At 51.8% G+C, this 21,664-nt stretch overlaps 1 protein-coding gene across 1 annotated transcript in view; it reads left to right on the forward strand.

The window, feature by feature from the left end:
• The window catches only part of LOC139385681 (protein jagged-1b-like), a 42,846-nt gene that overhangs the window by 1,986 nt on the left and 19,196 nt on the right, over nucleotides 1–21,664 (forward strand). Inside the window, exon 2 of the mRNA XM_071130951.1 lies at nucleotides 2,665–2,991. Within this exon, the coding sequence (XP_070987052.1) occupies nucleotides 2,665–2,991 (327 nt within the window). The remainder of the gene's footprint in view (nucleotides 1–2,664; nucleotides 2,992–21,664) is intronic.

Consider the following 21,664-nt stretch of genomic DNA (forward strand, 5'->3'; position numbering starts at 1 on the left):
CTGGTACTGGAGTCTATGACAATTTTTTGGGCCTTCCTCTGACACCGTCTAGTATATAGGTCCTGGATGTCCGGAAGCTTGGCCCCGGTGATGTACTGGGCCGTACACACTACCCTCTGTAGCGCCTTACGGTCAGATGCCGAGCAGTTGCCATACCAGGCGGTGATGCAACCGGTCAGGATGCTCTCGATGGCGCAGCTGTATAACTTTTTGAGGATCTGGGGACCCATGCCAAATCTTTTCAGTCTCCTTTTCAGTTATCCTTATAATGGTAATAACAATGCAATAATGAATGTGCTTCCAAAACACCACACCCAAACCACCTTGACCACATAGAAAATCAATTCACATGCAGTTAAATTGGACATAGGCCTATCACATTCAAGTTCAAGTTCACACAGACCTAGAGGGAAAGCCTGGAGGTAGAGCGCTGGCTGAATGTGTTCTCTACTCTTCCCCTCCCAGCCCCACCCCAGGCTATGGTTGTTGGCCTAAAAGGGTCCCCTACTGGCGGGGTGGCACAGCCCTCAGTGCAGGAGCAATATCAGGTCGTTCTGTATGTGTGGGTGTGTATATGTGTGAGATGAGAAGCCTGTTGTGTGTGTGTGTGTGTGTGTGTGTGCGTGTGTGTTGGGCCAGCGGCCACAGCCTTGTAGCACTAGGGCGTGTGAATGTACAGAAAGATCCACATGGATCCACTGCACCCAGCTCTGAAGCTCTTCACTAATATAACATTGCCTTCCCCTACTACAGTACAATGCAGACCAACCGTGCTGTGGGACATTTATAATGTAGGAGGAGAGCAGTAGAGTTGATATCCTGCATCCATTTCAGCATTGAAGACACTATAACCTGTGACAATAGTGTAACACTTAACAACCTGTATTACTCAGGTCTGGGGATGTGTCCGATTCAATGCAATGCAGATACGAGCATTCAGGATGATTTATAAATGTGGTTTGACACAGTGTATAATGTTGTCCTGACATTATACTGTTATTACAGAACAGTCAAGATGGTGCCATATTTAACAGTATTAAAAGGCAAGTGTTTAACAATGGTGCTAGTCAGTGTACATATCCAACCGTGGTACTCCAGTGTTCAGGTTGTGGTCCTGGTCTCGCCCTATTTTGGGGTTAAATGGGGGACTTAATGACCGCAGCTCTTCGCGGTGATGGTCGAGACTGAGCGCTCGGAGCGGTCAGATGGAGCGCTGAAACGCAGGTATGCCCGGAATGGCTGAGAGAGGTGGGGAAAGAGGAGAGGAAGAAAGGAGGATGCAGAGTGATGAGTGGGCCTGTATCTCCACAGGCTGTTTGATGTAGGAGAGTTTGGCCCCCTAGCCCAGGGACAGGAACAGGGGCAGGTAAGGGACAGAATGCCACAACAACAATGGCCTGACTTACCAGCTATTCTTCTAACTGGCTTTGGTCAGGTTGTGTGTAGCAGGACTATTGCACCACTATTCTTCGTCACCTTCTTTCATTGAATGTGTTGTGTGCGTGTGTGTGTGTGTATGTGTGTGTGTGTGTGTGTGTGTGTGTGTATGTGTGTGTGTGTGTGTTACGTGCATTTGTGGTTTGTGCTTTTATAGTCGTTGGAAGTCATAACAATTATTTCCTTGCTATACAACACACCAACACACCTGTCTCTCTGGGGAGCTTGTTAGCACTACCAGCTTGTCTGTGCCCTTCTGCACCCAGCTGAGGAGAATGCTTTATAAGCTCTGGGAGGAGGGAGAGACAGAGCGAGAGAGAGAGAGAGAGAGAGACAAGCAGAGAGAGGGAGAGAGAGAGAGAGACAAGCAGAGAGTGAGAGAGCGAGAGAGAGAGAGAGAGAGAGCGAGAGAGAGACAAGCAGAGAGAGAGAGGGAGAGGAAGAAAGAGAGATGAAAAGAAGAATGGCAACAAAACAGAGAAGAAAAGCTGGTGCAGAGAGAAGGAGAGAAGGCAAGAGTTACAGCCTGTTCCCAGATAGAGAAGGAAGGGAGGAGGAGGAGGAGAGAGAAACCGTGGCCAGGTTCCCAGTGTCTAAGTCCCCCTGGGGAGAGAGGGAGAAAAAAGAAGGGAGGGCCACTGATACAGAAGAAGTAGGAAAGAAAGGAGCTCGATGGAGAGGTGGAGGAAGTGCATGACCCAGGGGAGAGGCGAAAGAGGGAGACTGAGACAGCGAGGGAGAAGGGTAAAGAAGCAGAGAGGGAAAGATGAAGACCGATAGAGGGAGATGAACTGACAGAGATGGAGAGAGAGAGAGATTGCTGGAATGGGGGCGTATCTCCATTTGGATGAGGGATTTTAAGTTTCTTCTGCTGTGGGGAGGAAGTGGTGTGAATCAATGTTATCTTTCCTTTCTCAATCACCCTCTCTTTCTACCTCTTAGAGTAGGATGACCGTAGTCTGGTAACCCTAATGAAGCAGATGAGAGAGAGAGAGAGGGAGGGCATGCTATCCATAGATTACCGTAGCTGGAGAGCTTTGGGATGAAAAATGATACTCCACCCATTAAGCAGGTGTATTCATCACATTCATGAACGTTTTTTCAAGAAATATGACATTTGGAACCAGACGCTTTTTGTTCCCATGGATTCACCCTCTCTTCGGGTGTGTGTGTGTGTGTGTATGAGTTATACCTCATCCTAACTCTCCTGTCTCCCTCTCTCTCCAGGCTGTGTGTGCAGTGGGGATGTTTGAGCTCCAGATCCGTCACTTCCAGAACCCCCATGGTGTGCTGCAGAGTGGGGAGTGCTGTGACCTCCAGGCCACAGGGGGGCAGCGCTGCTCTCTCACGGACCAGTGTGACACCTTCTTCAGGGCCTGCCTCAAGGAGTACCAGGCCCGGGTCGTCCCCACAGGAGCCTGCACCTTCGGGGCGGGCAGCACCACCGTCCTGGGGGGCAACACCCAATCCCTCCGTCATCGAGGGCACGATGGAGGAGGAAGAGAGGATGGCACTACAGGGCACGTCATCATTCCCTTCAAATACGCCTGGCCGGTGAGTGCAGAAATGTAACTACAATGTTGTTACTACGGAAACATGATATGGTTCAAGTAGGTACACACTCACAGAGACCTGTGACGGCGTTGACACTAGCTCTTAGCATTCAGTCAAGCGGCCTTGCTACTGTTTGGAGAAACTAGTAGCAGTTTTCTACTTGTATTAAACATAGGCATTGGTTTTGATGCTGAGATGATGCAGACATCTGGAGGGGGGTGAAAGCTTTTTCGCTGGTGGAAGAGGAACACTAAATGTTCACAACGAGCAGAGTTCATCCCACCGTTTACATCACTTTATCCCCCCCCCCCCCCACGTCCATTAGAAGCAGTTCCCTGGCCTTTTGCTGTAATTACTATCTCTTTGTTTCCAAGTCGTTTCGGGGTCAGCGCCACAGCGACTACAATCCCTTTTGAATGACTTGGCACATGCAGGACGACTGCGCAACATTGTCTTCCTTCCAGAGATCGGAACGGTTGTTTGTTTCTTTGTTTACTGTCTCAATGAGAGCATTCGATATTTTGAGTTGTTGTTGTTCATGGTCTGGAATGCTTCCTTTCTGACCTCTCAGTGAGGTTGAATGGTTATTCATAATGGGAGTATTATATTAATGGGGGAACGAGAGCTGACGATGTGGTTGTAATTACATTCCTATTGCCTAGTAATAATGTTTGTTATATTGTGCAAAGCCCTGGTTGAGGTTTGTTCTTAACTGGTTTGGTAGGCCGTCATTGTATATAAGAATTTGTTCTTAACTGACTTGCCTAGTTAAATAAAGGTTAAATGCATTTTTGTTTTTTAAGATTTAGAGGCGGACTGGGAATTAACGCTGGTCATGCTCACCAGCTGGCCTGGTGTTGGAGCGCACAGGTCTGTATGTTCTAGCTACAGGCGCCTGGAACACAACACATGTGCACGGACACACACACACACACACTTTTTCCCCTCCATGCTGGGGAGGTGTGTGAGTGGCAGGTATGAGTGTGAGAAAATTCTCCAGCAGAAAGTCTATCTGGATCAGTTTCAGGGCCAGGCCGTGGGGCAGGCTTGGCTGCAGGGGAGAGGAGAGAGACACTCAGAGGCAGGCCAGCATTTCTATGGGGAGACCGGCGGTTGAATGACTCACATTATCTGGCCGTCTCCAGGAGGTAGGGGAGAGGCCAGGGGAAATAGGGTGGGGTGGGGGGGGGGGGGCTCAGGCAGTATTCTGATATCTCTGCCCCAGGTGAGGGGATGAACAGGTGAGCACAGTCATTATGAGGAAAGGTGAGCTCCCTTTATCCCTCGCCCTCGCTCTTTCTCTTCACTAATCTATTCAGGGAAACGAGAGTGTGCGTGTGTGTGTGCGCGCGCGTGTGTGTGTGCGCGCACGTTTGCATTTGCTTGTCTTTTGGGTGTGAATAACCTGCATGTGTGTGTGTGTGTGTGTGTGTGAATGTGTATTATATTTCCCCGTTGTCTGCCCAGCCCCTCACTGTCGGATCATATGGACTGAAGGATTTGGCTGCAGTTTGACCCCGAGTCCAGGGACAGCTAGCGGCCCGGTCTGGGATGTTTTAGCCAAGGCGTTTCCTTTCAGATATAAAACATCAAAAGCATTTCGAACCGTGAGGTCATTTCTCAAGTCGCCCCGGGTCTCATGTTGTTTCCAACTTCGCATAGCTGATTGGCAGAAAGAGGGGGACTGTGGGGATGGTCTTTTTCTTGTCTATGTGGTCGGAGGAAACCTACACAGTTTCCGAATGAATGGATGGAGTGAATAGGCGGCGCACTAGAAGGAGTTGCCGGGCAGCTCTCGGACAAAGGTGCATTATAATCTCTCTAAAGCCTTGTTCCTCTCAAAGATCGGAATCCTATAGAATAGTTACTCTAGATCGGCTGTGCATAACTTGAACCTGCTTTCCACTCTCAACAACTTTTCCCCTCGTACCGTTGTTGACTTGGGGCCAGCTTTAGAGGAGGGTTAAGAGTCCTTGTGACAAATGACTTTGTGATAGGCACTGAACGAACACTGTTAAATAGAACTGAATGGGCTGTGGTCCTCATCTCTTGATCTTAGGCCAGTCTTTCGTAATCTTGGCCTCAAGTGTTAAGCCACTCAATCTGATCCTAGGTCAGGTTCTCTGCCAGAGGGACTGGTGGGACTCACGTTCAGCTGACTGTGTGTGTGTGTGTGTGTGTGTGTTTTCTTTCCTCGTTCACTCCCACCGCTTGCCTTAGTTGTTCTTGAAGGTTATTTAAAAAGCCACGCGTGTACATTGTTTCCTGTTGTGTTGTAAGTTCAGGTTGTAGAGTTAAAAAAAAAACACATACAGGGCTGTATGATAAGTCTAACCTCTTGCATATGGGCCAGTCTTGTGAGTGCAGTGGTACCAGGAACCGTCAACAGTCAAAGGTCAGAGTTGGAAGTACGTCTCATAATTCCCACACTAGGGTTCTCAGGGATGTCACTAGATGGCCATGCGAGAGAGGACAAAACAGGCCATATCCACAGAAATGGAGAGGAAGGACCACTATTTGTTCTATTTCTAGGGGTGAGTAAGGTCTAGGTAAGGGTTAAGGTTCGAGTACGGGTTAACTAAGGGTTAGTGAGAGTTTAATATATATATATTTTTTAAGTAAGGGATAGTGAGAGTTAGTGGTTAAAACTTCAAAATAAATCACATTCTTTGATCAGAAAGCATCCTACTTCCGTACCTCTTTTACCTGGCTTTACTGACCTCTGCTCTCTCTGTGACAACCGGGCTTCCAGGAACAACTGAACGGGCCCTGCTATCAAACATGCAAAGTAGAGAAATGATGCAAATGCATTTCAGCCAGTACTCTCCTGTGTTCTGGATCGGGTCTAATATGCTCGACTACACACAGACGCTCGCTCGCACGCACACACACAGACACACACACACTGTGGGTTTACCTGTGCATTGGCGTGTGGGAGTCAGGCTAACCCAGTCACCAAGGGGTTATGAGAGGAGAGAGGAGGACAGAGAGCTCAGTTAGAAAACTCTTTCATTTGGGTTTCTCTCTCTCTCTCTTTCCATCGCTTTCTCTACTCCTCCTTTGTGCTTTCCTCTCCTTTTGTCCGTCGATGACTCTCTCATACACACTCACTTGTGGGCTGACATTGGACACACACACACACACACACACACACACACACACACACACACACACACACACACACGGTATCATGACACACGAAGAAAGTGAATTCCATCAGGGATTGAGCCTTGTGTTTTTTAGAGATAAGTGAATAACCTGGAGGACAGAAGTATCTCTAGGGAGGCAGCCTTTTAATAATGATTTCATTTGTGTGCAAATTGGATTGAAATGGGAGTTTCTATATTAGGAGGGGGAAGCTGAATTACACAATCACCTTGGAGATCCTGCGGGGACCATGTGTGGAGTGAGTGTGTGTGTGTGTGTGTGTGTGTGTGTGTGTGCGCGCGGGTGCGTTCATCTTGGTACACTGTGTAAGAAGTGCGTGGGCACACGGCTTTGTAAGTAGTTGAACAGGTGTAATTACAGAAGTCTATTGACTCCTCACCCAGCTCCCTCTAGCACTCCCTCTCCAATCTCTCCCTCGCTCTACCTTCACTACTCTGTCCTCCATCCCTTGTGTCCACCCCTCCGAAGTCACTCATCTGTCAACACACCCTCTCTCTCTCCCCCCGACTGTCTCTCTCTCTCTCTCTCTCTCTCTCTCTCTCTCTCTCTCTCTCTCTCTCTCTCTCTCTCTCTCCCCCCGACTGTGTCTCTCTCTCTCTCTCTCTCTCTCTCCCTCCCTCCCTCTCTCTCTCTCTCTCTCTATCTAAATTCAATTTGCTTTATTGGCATGACGTAACAATGTACATATTGCCAAAGCTTATTTTGGATATTTACAATATAAAAAAAATTAAAAATGAGAATCAAATCGTCAACAGTAACAACAATAACCAAGTGTCAAAATAACCATACATTCAACAATAACAATAAGTATATGACACTCTCTAATTGTTTAATATTTTTTACATTTAGTCAGGAAATGCAGCTCCGTCTCAGGTTCTGCTGTTGTGCAGTGGTCGCACAGCCTTTCCTCTACAGGGAGCCAGGTTTTCCTGTGTCTACCCCTCTCAATGGCAAGGCTGTGCTCACTGAGCCTGTACTTTGTCAAAGTTTTTCTAAGGTTTTGATCAGTAACCATGGTCAAATATTTAGCCACGGTGTACTGTCGATTTAGGGCCAGATAGCACTGCATTTTGCTTTGTGTTTGTGCTTGTGTTTCCCAATAAACAATGTAGTTTTGTTTTGACTGTTTTGTAATTTGGTTTATCCTGATTGATTGGATGTTCTGGTCCTGAGGGCTTCAGTGTGTTAGTAGAACAGGTTTGTGAACTCAGCCCCAGGACCAGCTGGATGAGGGGACTCTTTTCTTTGCTCAGCTCTTGGCATTGCAGGGCTTGGTGAGAGAGGTGTTCACTGTATTTTAGATGTTTCCAAAACTTAATTGCCTTTTTTTGAGTTTTTATTATTAGTGGATATTGGCCTAATTCTGCCCTGCATGCATTGTTTGTAGGAGAATCTTACAGAACTCTGCATGCAGGGTTTCAATGGGGTGTTTGTCCCATTTGATGAAATCTTGTTTTGCAAGTGGACCCCACACCTCGCTGCCATAAAGTGCAATTGGTTCAATGACATATTCAATTAGTTTTAGCAAATTGTAATAGGTATTTCAAATTGAATTAGCTTTTTAATGGCGTAGAATGCCCTGCGTGCTTTCTCTCTCAGTTCATTCACTGCCTCATTAAGGTGTCCAGTTGAGCTTATTTTTAAACCTAAGTAATTGTAGTGTGTGCATTACTCTATATATTTTGTACCAATTGAGAACTTTGGTCTAATTCCCTGAGATCTGGATCTCCTCTGGAAAATCATTATTTTAGTATTTTTGGGGTTTACTGCCAGGACCCAGGTCTGGCAGTACTGCTCTAGCAGGTCCAGGCTCTGCTGAAGGCCATGTGTTGTGTGCTGTGGGTTTTACAGCACATGGCCTCTCTCTCTCTCTCTCTCTCTCTCTCTCTCCCCCCTCTGTCTGCCTGTCTCTCTCTCTCCCACTCTCTCTCTCTCCCTCTGTCCCCCCTCTCTCTCTCCCCTTCTCTCTCGCTCTCCCTCTCTCGCTCTCCCTCGCCCTCGCTCTCTCTCTCTGTTCTTTATCCCCATGTAAACCCATTCCTTTCATTGTTACTGCCCTCGCTCTCACTTCTGTCCCTCTGGTGACGTGAAACCACACACAGTGAGCTACAGAAGTATTTCTCTGTACTCCAGCACTTTGGTTTTGAAATGACACTTTGAATATTATAGTCCTGAATGAATCGGTAATAATGATGAGTGAGAAAGTTACAGACGCACAAATATCATACCCCCTGGGACATGCTAACCTCTCTCCCTTACAATAACAGGGGAGGTTAACATTTTTGCGTCTGTAACTTTCTCACTCCTCGTTATTCACAATTAATTCATGACTATCCATAATCATGGTAACATGAAATGTGGATGAAAATAACTTTAAATTCAAATGAAAGCTGACAATCTGCACTTTAACCTCCCAGTCATTGTTTCATTTCAAATCCGTAGTACAGAACCCAAACAGCAACGACGTAGCTGCGGCTCACCGTAGTTTCCTTTGCGGTGGGAATTGTATGGAGCAGGGAACAATAACCATACCGCTAACGGTGCTCCTGGGGGTCTCCCTTGTCAGCGACAGCGAATGGAGCGTCATGAACGGGATAAACCTCTGGGTCCCAAGTGTTCTTCCCTGTCTCTTCTATGTCCTCCTCCAAGTCCTTTCCTTCTTTTTAACCTCACCGTGGCGTCTTGGGAGCCACACTCTCCAAGTACCACTCATTATTAACCCATGAACACCACTCTCATTCTGTTCTGCTGTCCGTGTGTGGGCGGTTGACACACTAACCTGATATCTCCTCTTTGCCCGAAAAGAGAGTGTGTACGGGTGTGTTGGGTGTGTACTTGCGGGTGCTTGTCTATATTTTTGAGGATGGACAGTTTTTCTCTCTCCACAGCCTTGAATCCGGTTTACTGAGAAAGTAGAAGCAGGGGAATTTTGAGAGGCCATCCAGACACACACACACACACACACACACACACACACACACACACACACACACACACACACACACACACACACACACACACACACACACACACACACACACACACACACACACACACACACATCCCTATACCTACTTTCTCGCTGGCCGTGCCTCATACTAAAAAACACAAATGTGGATGTTTAGCAGCCAGTGACCAGACGAGGTAATTTCCTGCGGAAGCCAAAGGGGGCATCTCGTTATGGGCCGGGGAGGCGAGAGGGACACGATGGGGGAGATGAGACTAGAGGGGAGGGGGGGGGGGGGGGTCAGTGAGGGAACACACCATGCTGCGAGGGCTCTGTTGTTTCAGAGCGTTTGAAGTAGCCTGGAATCACATAACTTTGTCAAGCCAATTAACCCGCTAAGAATGTGACTCAAAGAGACAGAGGAGGAGGAGAGGTGGAATGGGAGGGAATGAAGAGTCTGATACTAATCATGTCCTGAATGAAAGAACACAAAGATGGAGAGCATAAAGGAACAGAGGAGGGACGGGATCACGCGGCAGCAGGGTGGGGTGGATGCCAGCAGGGTGGAGTGGATGGCAGCAGGGTGGAGTGGATGGCAGCAGGGTGGAGTGGATGGCAGCAGGGTGGAGGGGATGCCAACAGGGTGGGGTGGATGCCAACAGGGTGGGGTGGATGCCAGCAGGGTGGAGTGGATGGCAGCAGGGTGGAGTGGATGGCAGCAGGGTGGAGGGGATGCCAACAGGGTGGGGTGGATGCCAGCATGGTGGGGTGGATGCCAGCAGGGTGGGGTGGATGCCAACAGGGTGGATTGGATGGCAGCAGGGTGGGGTGGATGGCAGCAGGGTGGGGTGGATGGCAGCAGGGTGGGGTGGATGGCAGCAGGGTGGGGTGGATGGCAGCAGGGTGGAGTGGATGGCAGCAGGGTGGAGTGGATGGCAGCAGGGTGGGGTGGATGGCAGCAGGGTGGAGTGGATGGCAGCAGGGTGGAGGGGATGGCAGCAGAGTGGAGGGGATGGCAGCAGGGTGGGGTGGATGGCAGCAGGGTGGAGTGGATGGCAGCAGGGTGGGGTGGATGGCAGCAGGGTGGAGGGGATGGCAGCAGGGTGGGGTGGATGGCAGCAGGGTGGGGTGGATGGCAGCAGGGTGGGGTGGATGGCAGCAGGGTGGAGTGGATGGCAGCAGGGTGGAGTGGATGGCAGCAGGGTGGAGTGGATGGCAGCAGGGTGGGGTGGATGACAGCAGGGTGGAGTGGATGGCAGCAGGGTGGAGTGGATGGCAACAGGGTGGAGTGGATGGCAGCAGGGTGGAGTGGATGGCAGCAGGGTGGAGTGGATGGCAGCAGGGTGGGGTGGATGGCAGCAGGGTGGGGTGGATGGCAGCAGGGTGGAGTGGATGGCAGCAGGGTGGAGTGGATGGCAGCAGGGTGGAGTGGATGGCAGCAGGGTGGGGTGGATGGCAGCAGGGTGGAGTGGATGGCAGCAGGGTGGAGTGGATGGCAGCAGGGTGGAGGGGATGCCAACAGGGTGGGGTGGATGCCAGCAGGGTGGGGTGGATGCCAACAGGGTGGAGTGGATGGCAGCAGGGTGGAGTGGATGGCAGCAGGGTGGAGGGGATGCCAACAGGGTGGGGTGGATGCCAACAGGGTGGGGTGGATGCCAGCAGGGTGGAGTGGATGGCAGCAGGGTGGAGTGGATGGCAGCAGGGTGGAGTGGATGGCAGCAGGGTGGGGTGGATGACAGCAGGGTGGAGTGGATGGCAGCAGGGTGGAGTGGATGGCAACAGGGTGGAGTGGATGGCAGCAGGGTGGAGTGGATGGCAGCAGGGTGGGGTGGATGGCAGCAGGGTGGGGTGGATGGCAGCAGGGTGGAGTGGATGGCAGCAGGGTGGAGTGGATGGCAGCAGGGTGGAGTGGATGGCAGCAGGGTGGGGTGGATGGCAGCAGGGTGGAGTGGATGGCAGCAGGGTGGAGTGGATGGCAGCAGGGTGGAGGGGATGCCAACAGGGTGGGGTGGATGCCAGCAGGGTGGGGTGGATGCCAACAGGGTGGAGTGGATGGCAGCAGGGTGGAGTGGATGGCAGCAGGGTGGAGGGGATGCCAACAGGGTGGGGTGGATGCCAACAGGGTGGGGTGGATGCCAGCAGGGTGGAGTGGATGGCAGCAGGGTGGAGTGGATGGCAGCAGGGTGGAGGGGATGCCAACAGGGTGGGGTGGATGCCAGCATGGTGGGGTGGATGCCAGCAGGGTGGAGTGGATGGCAGCAGGGTGGAGTGGATGGTAGCAGGGTGGATTGGATGGCAGCAGGGTGGAGTGGATGGTAGCAGGGTGGATTGGATGGCAGCAGGGTGGAGTGGATGGTAGCAGGGTCGATTGGATGGCAGCAGGGTGGAGTGGATGGTAGCAGGGTGGATTGGATGGCAGCAGGGTGGAGTGGATGGTAGCAGGGTGGAGTGGATGGCAGCAGGGTGGGGTGGATGGCAGCAGGGTGGGGTGGATGGCAGCAGGGTGGAGTGGATGGCAGCAGGGTGGAGTGGATGCCAGCAGGGTGGAGTGGATGGCAGCAGGGTGGAGTAGCAGGGTACAGATGGCAGCAGGGTGGAGTGGATGGTAGCAGGGTGGAGTGGATGGCAGCAGGGTGGGGTGGATGGCAGCAGGGTGGGGTGGATGGCAGCAGGGTGGGGTGGATGGCAGCAGGGTGGAGTGGATGGCAGCAGGGTGGAGTGGATGGCAGCAGGGTGGGGTGGATGGCAGCAGGGTGGAGTGGATGGCAGCAGGGTGGAGGGGATGGCAGCAGGGTGGAAGGGATGGCAGCAGGGTGGGGTGGATGGCAGCAGGGTGGGGTGGATGGCAGCAGGGTGGAGTGGATGGCAGCAGGGTGGGGTGGATGGCAGCAGGGTGGGGTGGATGGCAGCAGGGTGGGGTGGATGGCAGCAGGGTGGAGTGGATGGCAGCAGGGTGGAGTGGATGGCAGCAGGGTGGAGTGGATGGCAGCAGGGTGGGGTGGATGCCAGCAGGGTGGAGTGGATGGCAGCAGGGTGGAGTGGATGGCAGCAGGGTGGAGTGGATGGCAGCAGGGTGGAGTGGATGGCAGCAGGGTGGAGTGGATGGCAGCAGGGTGGGGTGGATGGCAGCAGGGTGGAGTGGATGGCAGCAGGGTGGAGGGGATGCCAACAGGGTGGGGTGGATGCCAACAGGGTGGGGTGGATGCCAGCAGGGTGGGGTGGATGCCAACAGGGTGGAGTGGATGGCAGCAGGGTGGAGTGGATGGCAGCAGGGTGGAGGGGATGCCAACAGGGTGGGGTGGATGGCAGCAGGGTGGGGTGGATGCCAGCAGGGTGGAGTGGATGGCAGCAGGGTGGAGTGGATGGCAACAGGGTGGAGTGGATGGCAGCAGGGTGGAGTGGATGGCAGCAGGGTGGAGTGGATGGCAGCAGGGTGGGGTGGATGGCAGCAGGGTGGAGTGGATGGCAGCAGGGTGGAGTGGATGGCAGCAGGGTGGAGTGGATGGCAGCAGGGTGGGGTGGATGGCAGCAGGGTGGAGTGGATGGCAGCAGGGTGGAGTGGATGGCAGCAGGGTGGAGGGGATGCCAACAGGGTGGGGTGGATGCCAACAGGGTGGGGTGGATGCCAGCAGGGTGGAGTGGATGCCAGCAGGGTGGAGTGGATGGCAGCAGGGTGGAGTGGATGGCAGCAGGGTGGAGGGGATGCCAACAGGGTGGGGTGGATGCCAGCAGGGTGGGGTGGATGCCAACAGGGTGGAGTGGATGGCAGCAGGGTGGAGTGGATGGCAGCAGGGTGGGGTGGATGCCAGCAGGGTGGAGTGGATGGCAGCAGGGTGGGGTGGATGCCAGCAGGGTGGAGTGGATGGCAGCAGGGTGGATTGGATGGCAGCAGGGTGGGGTCAATGCCAGCAGGGTGGAGTGGATGGCAGCAGGGTGGAGGGGATGGCAACAGGGTGGAGTGGATGGCAGCAGGGTGGAGTGGATGGCAGCAGGGTGGAGTGGATGGCAGCAGGGTGGGGTGGATGGCAGCAGGGTGGGGTGGATGGCAGCAGGGTGGAGTGGATGGCAGCAGGGTGGAGTGGATGGCAGCAGGGTGGAGTGGATGGCAGCAGGGTGGGGTGGATGGCAGCAGGGTGGAGTGGATGGCAGCAGGGTGGAGTGGATGGCAGCAGGGTGGAGGGGATGCCAACAGGGTGGGGTGGATGCCAGCAGGGTGGGGTGGATGCCAACAGGGTGGAGTGGATGGCAGCAGGGTGGAGTGGATGGCAGCAGGGTGGAGGGGATGCCAACAGGGTGGGGTGGATGCCAACAGGGTGGGGTGGATGCCAGCAGGGTGGAGTGGATGGCAGCAGGGTGGAGTGGATGGCAGCAGGGTGGAGGGGATGCCAACAGGGTGGGGTGGATGCCAGCATGGTGGGGTGGATGCCAGCAGGGTGGAGTGGATGGCAGCAGGGTGGAGTGGATGGTAGCAGGGTGGAGTGGATGGCAGCAGGGTGGAGTGGATGGTAGCAGGGTGGATTGGATGGCAGCAGGGTGGAGTGGATGGTAGCAGGGTAGATTGGATGGCAGCAGGGTGGAGTGGATGGTAGCAGGGTGGATTGGATGGCAGCAGGGTGGAGTGGATGGTAGCAGGGTGGAGTGGATGGCAGCAGGGTGGGGTGGATGGCAGCAGGGTGGGGTGGATGGCAGCAGGGTGGAGTGGATGGCAGCAGGGTGGAGTGGATGCCAGCAGGGTGGAGTGGATGGCAGCAGGGTGGAGTGGATGGTAGCAGGGTGGAGTGGATGGCAGCAGGGTGGAGTGGATGGTAGCAGGGTGGAGTGGATGGCAGCAGGGTGGGGTGGATGGCAGCAGGGTGGGGTGGATGGCAGCAGGGTGGGGTGGATGGCAGCAGGGTGGAGTGGATGGCAGCAGGGTGGAGTGGATGGCAGCAGGGTGGGGTGGATGGCAGCAGGGTGGAGTGGATGGCAGCAGGGTGGAGGGGATGGCAGCAGGGTGGAAGGGATGGCAGCAGGGTGGGGTGGATGGCAGCAGGGTGGTGTGGATGGCAGCAGGGTGGAGTGGATGGCAGCAGGGTGGGGTGGATGGCAGCAGGGTGGGGTGGATGGCAGCAGGGTGGTGTGGATGGCAGCAGGGTGGAGTGGATGGCAGCAGGGTGGAGTGGATGGCAGCAGGGTGGAGTGGATGGCAGCAGGGTGGGGTGGATGCCAGCAGGGTGGAGTGGATGGCAGCAGGGTGGAGTGGATGGCAGCAGGGTGGAGTGGATGGCAGCAGGGTGGAGTGGATGGCAGCAGGGTGGGGTGGATGGCAGCAGGGTGGGGTGGATGGCAGCAGGGTGGAGTGGATGGCAGCAGGGTGGAGGGGATGCCAACAGGGTGGGGTGGATGCCAACAGGGTGGGGTGGATGCCAGCAGGGTGGGGTGGATGCCAACAGGGTGGAGTGGATGGCAGCAGGGTGGAGTGGATGGCAGCAGGGTGGAGGGGATGCCAACAGGGTGGGGTGGATGGCAGCAGGGTGGGGTGGATGCCAGCAGGGTGGAGTGGATGGCAGCAGGGTGGAGTGGATGGCAACAGGGTGGAGTGGATGGCAGCAGGGTGGAGTGGATGGCAGCAGGGTGGAGTGGATGGCAGCAGGGTGGGGTGGATGGCAGCAGGGTGGAGTGGATGGCAGCAGGGTGGAGTGGATGGCAGCAGGGTGGAGTGGATGGCAGCAGGGTGGGGTGGATGGCAGCAGGGTGGAGTGGATGGCAGCAGGGTGGAGTGGATGGCAGCAGGGTGGAGGGGATGCCAACAGGGTGGGGTGGATGCCAACAGGGTGGGGTGGATGCCAGCAGGGTGGAGTGGATGCCAGCAGGGTGGAGTGGATGGCAGCAGGGTGGAGTGGATGGCAGCAGGGTGGAGGGGATGCCAACAGGGTGGGGTGGATGCCAGCAGGGTGGGGTGGATGCCAACAGGCTGGAGTGGATGGCAGCAGGGTGGAGTGGATGGCAGCAGGGTGGGGTGGATGCCAGCAGGGTGGGGTGGATGCCAACAGGGTGGAGTGGATGGCATTAGGGTGGGGTGGATGGCAGCAGGGTGGAGTGGATGGCAGCAGGGTGGAGTGGATGGCAGCAGGGTGGGGTGGATGCCAGCAGGGTGGAGTGGATGGCAGCAGGGTGGGGTGGATGCCAGCAGGGTGGAGTGGATGGCAGCAGGGTGGATTGGATGGCAGCAGGGTGGGGTCAATGCCAGCAGGGTGGAGTGGATGGCAGCAGGGTGGAGGGGATGCCAACAGGGTGGGGTGGATGCCAACAGGGTGGGGTGGATGCCAGCAGGGTGGGGTGGATGCCAACAGGGTGGGGTGGATGCCAGCAGGGTGGGGTGGATGCCAACTGGGTGGGGTAGATGCCAGCAGGGTGGGGTGGATGCCAGCAGGGTGGGGTGGATGGCAGCAGGGTGGAGTGGATGGCAGCAGGGTGGGGTGGATGCCAGCAGGGTGGGGTGGATGCCAACAGGGTGGGGTAGATGCCAACAGGGTGGGGTGGATGCCAGCAGGGTGGGGTGGATGGTAGCAGGGTGGGGTGGATGGTAGCAGGGTGGGGTGGATGCCAGCAGGGTGGGGTGGATGCCAGTAGGGTGGGGTGGATGCCAGCAGGGTGGGGTGGATGCCACTAGGGTGGGGTGGATGGCAGCAGGGTGGGGTGGATGCCAGCAGGGTGGGGTGGATGCGTACACCCAGGGGCTAGTCCATGTCTGTTCTAGGTTTCAGGTTTCAAATGGCACCCTATTTTCTGGATGTAGTGCACTACTTTTGTCCAGGGTCCATAGGGTATAGTGCACTATATAGGGAATTAGGATGGACCCACTGTTACTGTGATTCCATTCGGGTGTTGCTGGTGTGGTGCAAGCCATCGTATCCAGCTTCAAGCACCGCTGTCATGACAACACTGTCACTGAAGGGACATGTGTGGATGTGTGTGTGTAAGTGTGTGTTTGTGTGTGTGTTAGTGTGTGTGTGTGTCTATAATTACAGTTGGGCTCGTGATACTCCAGGTGAGTGGTGCCATCTGTATGAGAGAGGGGTTATGATAGTAATGGGCCTGGTAGCAGAATGATTGGTGTGATGCTCACGTAGATTGTAGAACATGGGGTGGTGGAGAGAAAGAGAGAGAGAGAGAGAGAGAGAGAGAGAGGTAGAAGGGAGCGAGAGAGAATACTGTTATAGTCGATAGTTTTGACGATCATATTTATCATGTGCACTTTTGCATGTGTGTGCGTGTGTGTGTGTGTATGTGTGTGTGTGTGTGTGTGTGTGTGTGTGCGTGTGTGTGCGTGGAGGGGAAATTCCTCTCTCAGGGATGGGAGTCCTTCCTGTCGTAGAGCTGTGTTTGTACAGCCTGGCTCAGCCGGGATATCCTACCCTGCCCATGTCTGAGGGCTCAGAGAGAGGTGGAGAGTGAGGGGGGGGGGGTGTCATAGTGCCCATCAGAAATGGAGTGAGAGGGATAAAAGAGATAACAGAGAGAGACAGAAACAGAGAGAGAGAAAGAGAGATAGAGAAAGGAAGAGAGAGTGCCTATCAGGGAGAAATGGAGAGAGGGGCACACCTGCCTCCCTGAGCTTTGAGGAAAAGGATTGTGGGAATACATGGGCATCTGTCTGGGTATCATTAACTCAAGCCTTGTTTTTATTTATGGTAGACTGGAGGGGAAGGGAGGGAGAAACAATCAGACAGTTTCCAGCGATTTATGGCCGTTTTAATTTCCTTGTTGTTATTGCGTCTTGTTTTGGGAACTCCCTCTCGTTCTCTCTCCATGCTAACACAGCCTGTTAAGAAGAGTGGTCAACGAGGGCATAGCTGTGGAGACCTGCAACTGTGGATCTGTGGTATGTCCAAATGGAAAAGGGCCCCATCGTCCTTCCAGCCCACAGCAACATCAACCTCAGACTTTTTGGATGGAGAGGTTACGAGTGGTAGAATTAGCAAATTGCTCCCAGAACAGTGGTTTAAGAAAAGATGAAATAAATGACAGTTCTGCAAGAGATGACAGACATTCAATGGAAGTTTTCCAGAAGAAATAGTGAAGTTAGGAATAGTGAAGTTGAGTGTCCTCTTGAACGAATCAACTTCAATTATAAGTGTTTTAATGGTTTCTTCCAGCCTCTCAATTCACTCCCGTGACACACTTTGAGCCCACTCCTCAGCTCTACATCACACACACACACACACACACACACACACACACACACACACACACACACACACACACACACACACACGCGCGCGCGCGCTCTCACAGTGAACTATGAAATAACACACACAAGACACACTGTGGTCGTCAACGCACACACACACACCAGACAACACTGCACTCCCACACACACTCCCACAGCGACATTCCACCCTGACAAACACACAAATACACACTCACACAGACACAGGTACACCATGCTCTCATCCACATCACTCCCCGGCTCTGTCATCCCTTCTGTTGTTGTTTTGGTGACTAACATTAAAAATATCACTGCACTATTGTCAGTGTCGCTTATATCATCGGTGGCCAGTGGCGACGAGTCATTCAGGACAGGTGGGGCAGAGTCGTGATTGGCTCAGTGTTCTGTCACTCATGGGGACACTACGTCACAGCAAAATATACGGGTAGAGCTTGAAAATTCAAGCCCCTTGGGTGCTGCCATAGACTTACATTAGAAGTGCCCATTCAAGAATGCTCAAGGTCATTGGCCACAGATAAAATGACGTCAAATCATGTTATGCCTACCTTAGCTTTGATTGGACTGATCATGTCAACAACATACTTAGCTAGCAAGCTAGACAATCAGTCATCATTATGCATCAAGTAGGCAATCTACTGGCAAATCCTTTTCAATCCTTGTCATAAAAAGAACAATTATAGATAAACGTATCGGTGCTCATCGGCCATTGAACATAAACATTACACAACAAGTTGGAAATCTCAAATTGAACAATGAGTGCTAAGGCGCCACTGCAGCACCGGGTTCGATCCCAGGCTTTGTCACAGCCGGCTGTGACCGGGAGACCCATGGGACGGCGCACAATTGGCCCAGCGTTGTCCAGGTTAAGGGAGGGTTTGGAGGGCCGGGATGTCCTTGTCCCATCGTGGTCTAGCGACTCCTTGTGGTTGGCCAGTCGGTCGACTTCGGTCATCAGTTCGACAGTGTTTCCTCCAACACATTGGTGCGGCTAGCTTCCGGGTTAAGCGAGCAGTGTGTCAAGAAGCAGTGCGACTTGGCTCTCGACCTTCGCCAAGTCCGTAGGGGAATTGCAGCGATGAGACAAGATCGTAACTACCAATTGGATATCACGAAAACGGGGGTAACACCATGGGACAGAACAGTTTGAGTACATTGGCCATGCTGTCAATCCAGCATGACTTCTGTCGCTTTCAAAACAACTGGAAACTCGGATCTGGGAAATCTCAGACTTCAGTGAGTTCAAGACAACTGGGAACTCGGAGAAAACTCATTTTGAACGGTCATCCAACTCTGAATTCCAAGTCAGGATTTCTGGCCTCTTTCTAGAGCCCACAAGAAAGTGCTGTGCGCGGCACCACCTTCCTGTTCAAGAGAGCACAGCACAACAAGATGAGTCCAAAAATGTCTTGTATGCTGCTGCATAAATTATATAATATGCCAGGGAGATATGTATACAGTAGAAGAGAAAGTAATACTAAGTGTACTGTATGTTGTGTGGTAAGCTGTAAGTAGCCCATGTGCCTCACTCTATTAATTTACTCCCTTTTCACCTCATAAATTAGCCTACTGTTCCGACTTGGTGGTGCACATTTCTCCTATAGCCTGTTTTAGAGAAATGTCATCATCGAATATTGTACGAGCTTTCATCATCTGCTTGTATGCCCCTTTATTTATCCTACGGTTCTGACTTGGTGTACAGGGAGAATACTGTAAGAACTGCCCATGTTCTGAATTCGATCCCCGTACATTTCAAAAGTGCTCAACTATTTGTTATGTTGGCCTCATCCGTCCCCAGCTCGCTCATTAATGTCTTAATCGAAATTACAGATGGCCTCTTATACGATCTTCGTCCCTTTATGCCATAGTTTGTACATCTCAATTGTCAGTAGAAATCACATTTGTTTCAGCGAGTCGTCCATATCAGCTATGTTTTTTAAAAAGGCAGTAGATGAGGCTGAATAAACTGTTTCGCTGCCAGACAAGGCTCCGCTGATAGCCAGGTGTAGCAGTGGTAAGACGTTGGGACTGCTGTTGGGACAGCTTTATGTAGGCCCTAACCGTTTGTCAGCACCGTTTGTCACCGTTATAGTGCAATTTGTGTATTGTTTAGTGTTGTGTAGTGGCTTTACTGGCGTGCATAAAACATTTTGGGGGGGTTTTGCCCCACACAAGATTTACATGCTAAAATCACCACAGTCAGTGGCCATGTGTCTCATTATTGTTGTTTAATTTCCTCTCTCTCTGGTCATAAACGCACACGCACACACACACACACACACACACGCAGGCGCACACACACACACGCACCGTGTACTCACTCAGGCCTGTTTTTTAAATATTTATTTTTACGTAGCAACCTTAGCAACGTATCTGTGTATTTCTAACCAGACTGGTAAGAGAGAAGGAGAGGAGAGAAGGGAGAGAAGGGAAATATCATGGGTCAAAAGTTTGTTTGTATGTTTCTGTCAGTGTGTGAGAGAGTGAGTGGATATAGTGTATGTGGGGGGTGCTAGGGGTGTATACATTCGCAGCATGTATTTAATAGCAGACTATTGTGGTCTAATGATAATAACAATGATTTGGTTGGTCACCTATATTTGTCCTATTGTTGTTGTGTATACCTGTGTGTTAAACTGTTGATATGCTTCTGTGCATCTGATTTGCATATCTGTGTTGATTGCGTTACTGATAGATGACATGCTGAAGTGTGTTGGACAGTGTATCTGCTTTGTAGTATAGCATTATTGGAAAGTGATGCGTTTATGATAATGATCCTTATGGCACAGTTCACATCAAACAATTGGACAATTCCACGGTAACGGAATTGCACTGAGACGCTGATTTTCTACTTAAAATGTGTGGCCAAACTAAAAACATTGATTTTAAAGTTTAACAAACCGTACACCTCTATGCACAATGACTACTTTAAACAATTTCACAATGAATTTTTGACATAAACACATTTACTGGAAGAACAGTGCAAATGCAAAGTTTGGTAACAGAATTTTGGTCAAATCTAACCTCAGTTTAAAAAAAAAAATGTTTTCCAAGAACTTTGTTAAATATCTGCTCTGAATGTCTGCAGAAGGAACGGGCTGTCAGCTATGACACGACACATTGACTTTGAAAGAATCTGTTTTGGTTATTGAACTGCAGTAGGTGAAGTGGATTTACATTATGGTAATGGATTTTCATGAAGGGTCCCTGATGAATAATCATTCTATATGAATGTCGTTCTCTTCATGGCGATGTATTCTAAATAGGTACACAAAGGTATAAATATTCGATATTCTCCTTTGCATATTTGGGCATTTTCTACACACTGAATATTATTTTAATGAGCTCTGCCCCCCCGGAAAAAAAAAACATTTGGTTGTTCCAGACAGGACCAAATCTAAACCAATCATAGACGTCTATATTTCCTATGTTTGGGCATCAAAGTACAGCACAGTAGATTGGAGTAGAGTACTCGCTGTGCCCTTGAGCAAGGCACTTAACCCTAATTGCTCCTGTTAAGTCGCTCTGGATGAGAGCTTCTGCTAAATGACAAAAATGTAGAGTTCAGTTATAGTGTACTCAACTCTAGTGTGGTCTACTGTGTACTGAACTCGACTTTTCTTTGCTGTACTCTATTGCGTGCTGTACTGTGCTGTCCAAATGTATCAACCCAACTGTCGTTTTGATATATTTCCAATATCTTTATAAACTTGTCTGGGTGATGTTTTCTAAAACACCTTTTCCATCTGTTTGACCAGAAATCTCATATTTTTCTTATTGCTTATTTTCAGGATGGAAAATGGTAGCTTTAGCAAAAAGGTCTGGTCACTGGTACACCCTTCCTGAGTGCGCGTGTCACCTGGCTGTGTGTGTGTATGACCTGGGCTCTGCGTGGATGTGTGGATGTGTGTGTGTGTGTGTGTGTGTGTGTGTGTGTGTGTGTGTGTGTGTGTGTGTGTGTGTGTGTGTGTGTGTGTGTGTGTGTGTGTGTGTGTGAGACCCGGGCTCTGTGTGTGTGTGTGTGTGTGTGTGTGTGTGTGTGTGTGTGTGTGTGTGTGTGTGTGTGTGTGTGTGTGTGTGTGTGTGTGTGTGTGTGTGTGTGTGTGTGTGTGTGTGAGACCCGGGCTCTGCGTGGATGTGTGTGTGTGTGTGTGTGTGTGTGTGTGACCCGGGCTCTGCGTGGATGTGTGTGTGTGTGCAGTGTGTATGCAGTGATGTAAAGTACTTAAGTAAAACATACTTTTAAGTACTACTTAAGTTATTTTTGGTGGTATCTGTACTTTACTTTACTATATATATTTTTGACTTTTACTTTTACTTCACTACATTCCTAAGGAAAATAAGGTACT

This window comes from Oncorhynchus clarkii, chromosome 27, assembly GCF_045791955.1.
Source record: "Oncorhynchus clarkii lewisi isolate Uvic-CL-2024 chromosome 27, UVic_Ocla_1.0, whole genome shotgun sequence".
NCBI classification, from domain to species: domain Eukaryota; kingdom Metazoa; phylum Chordata; class Actinopteri; order Salmoniformes; family Salmonidae; genus Oncorhynchus; species Oncorhynchus clarkii.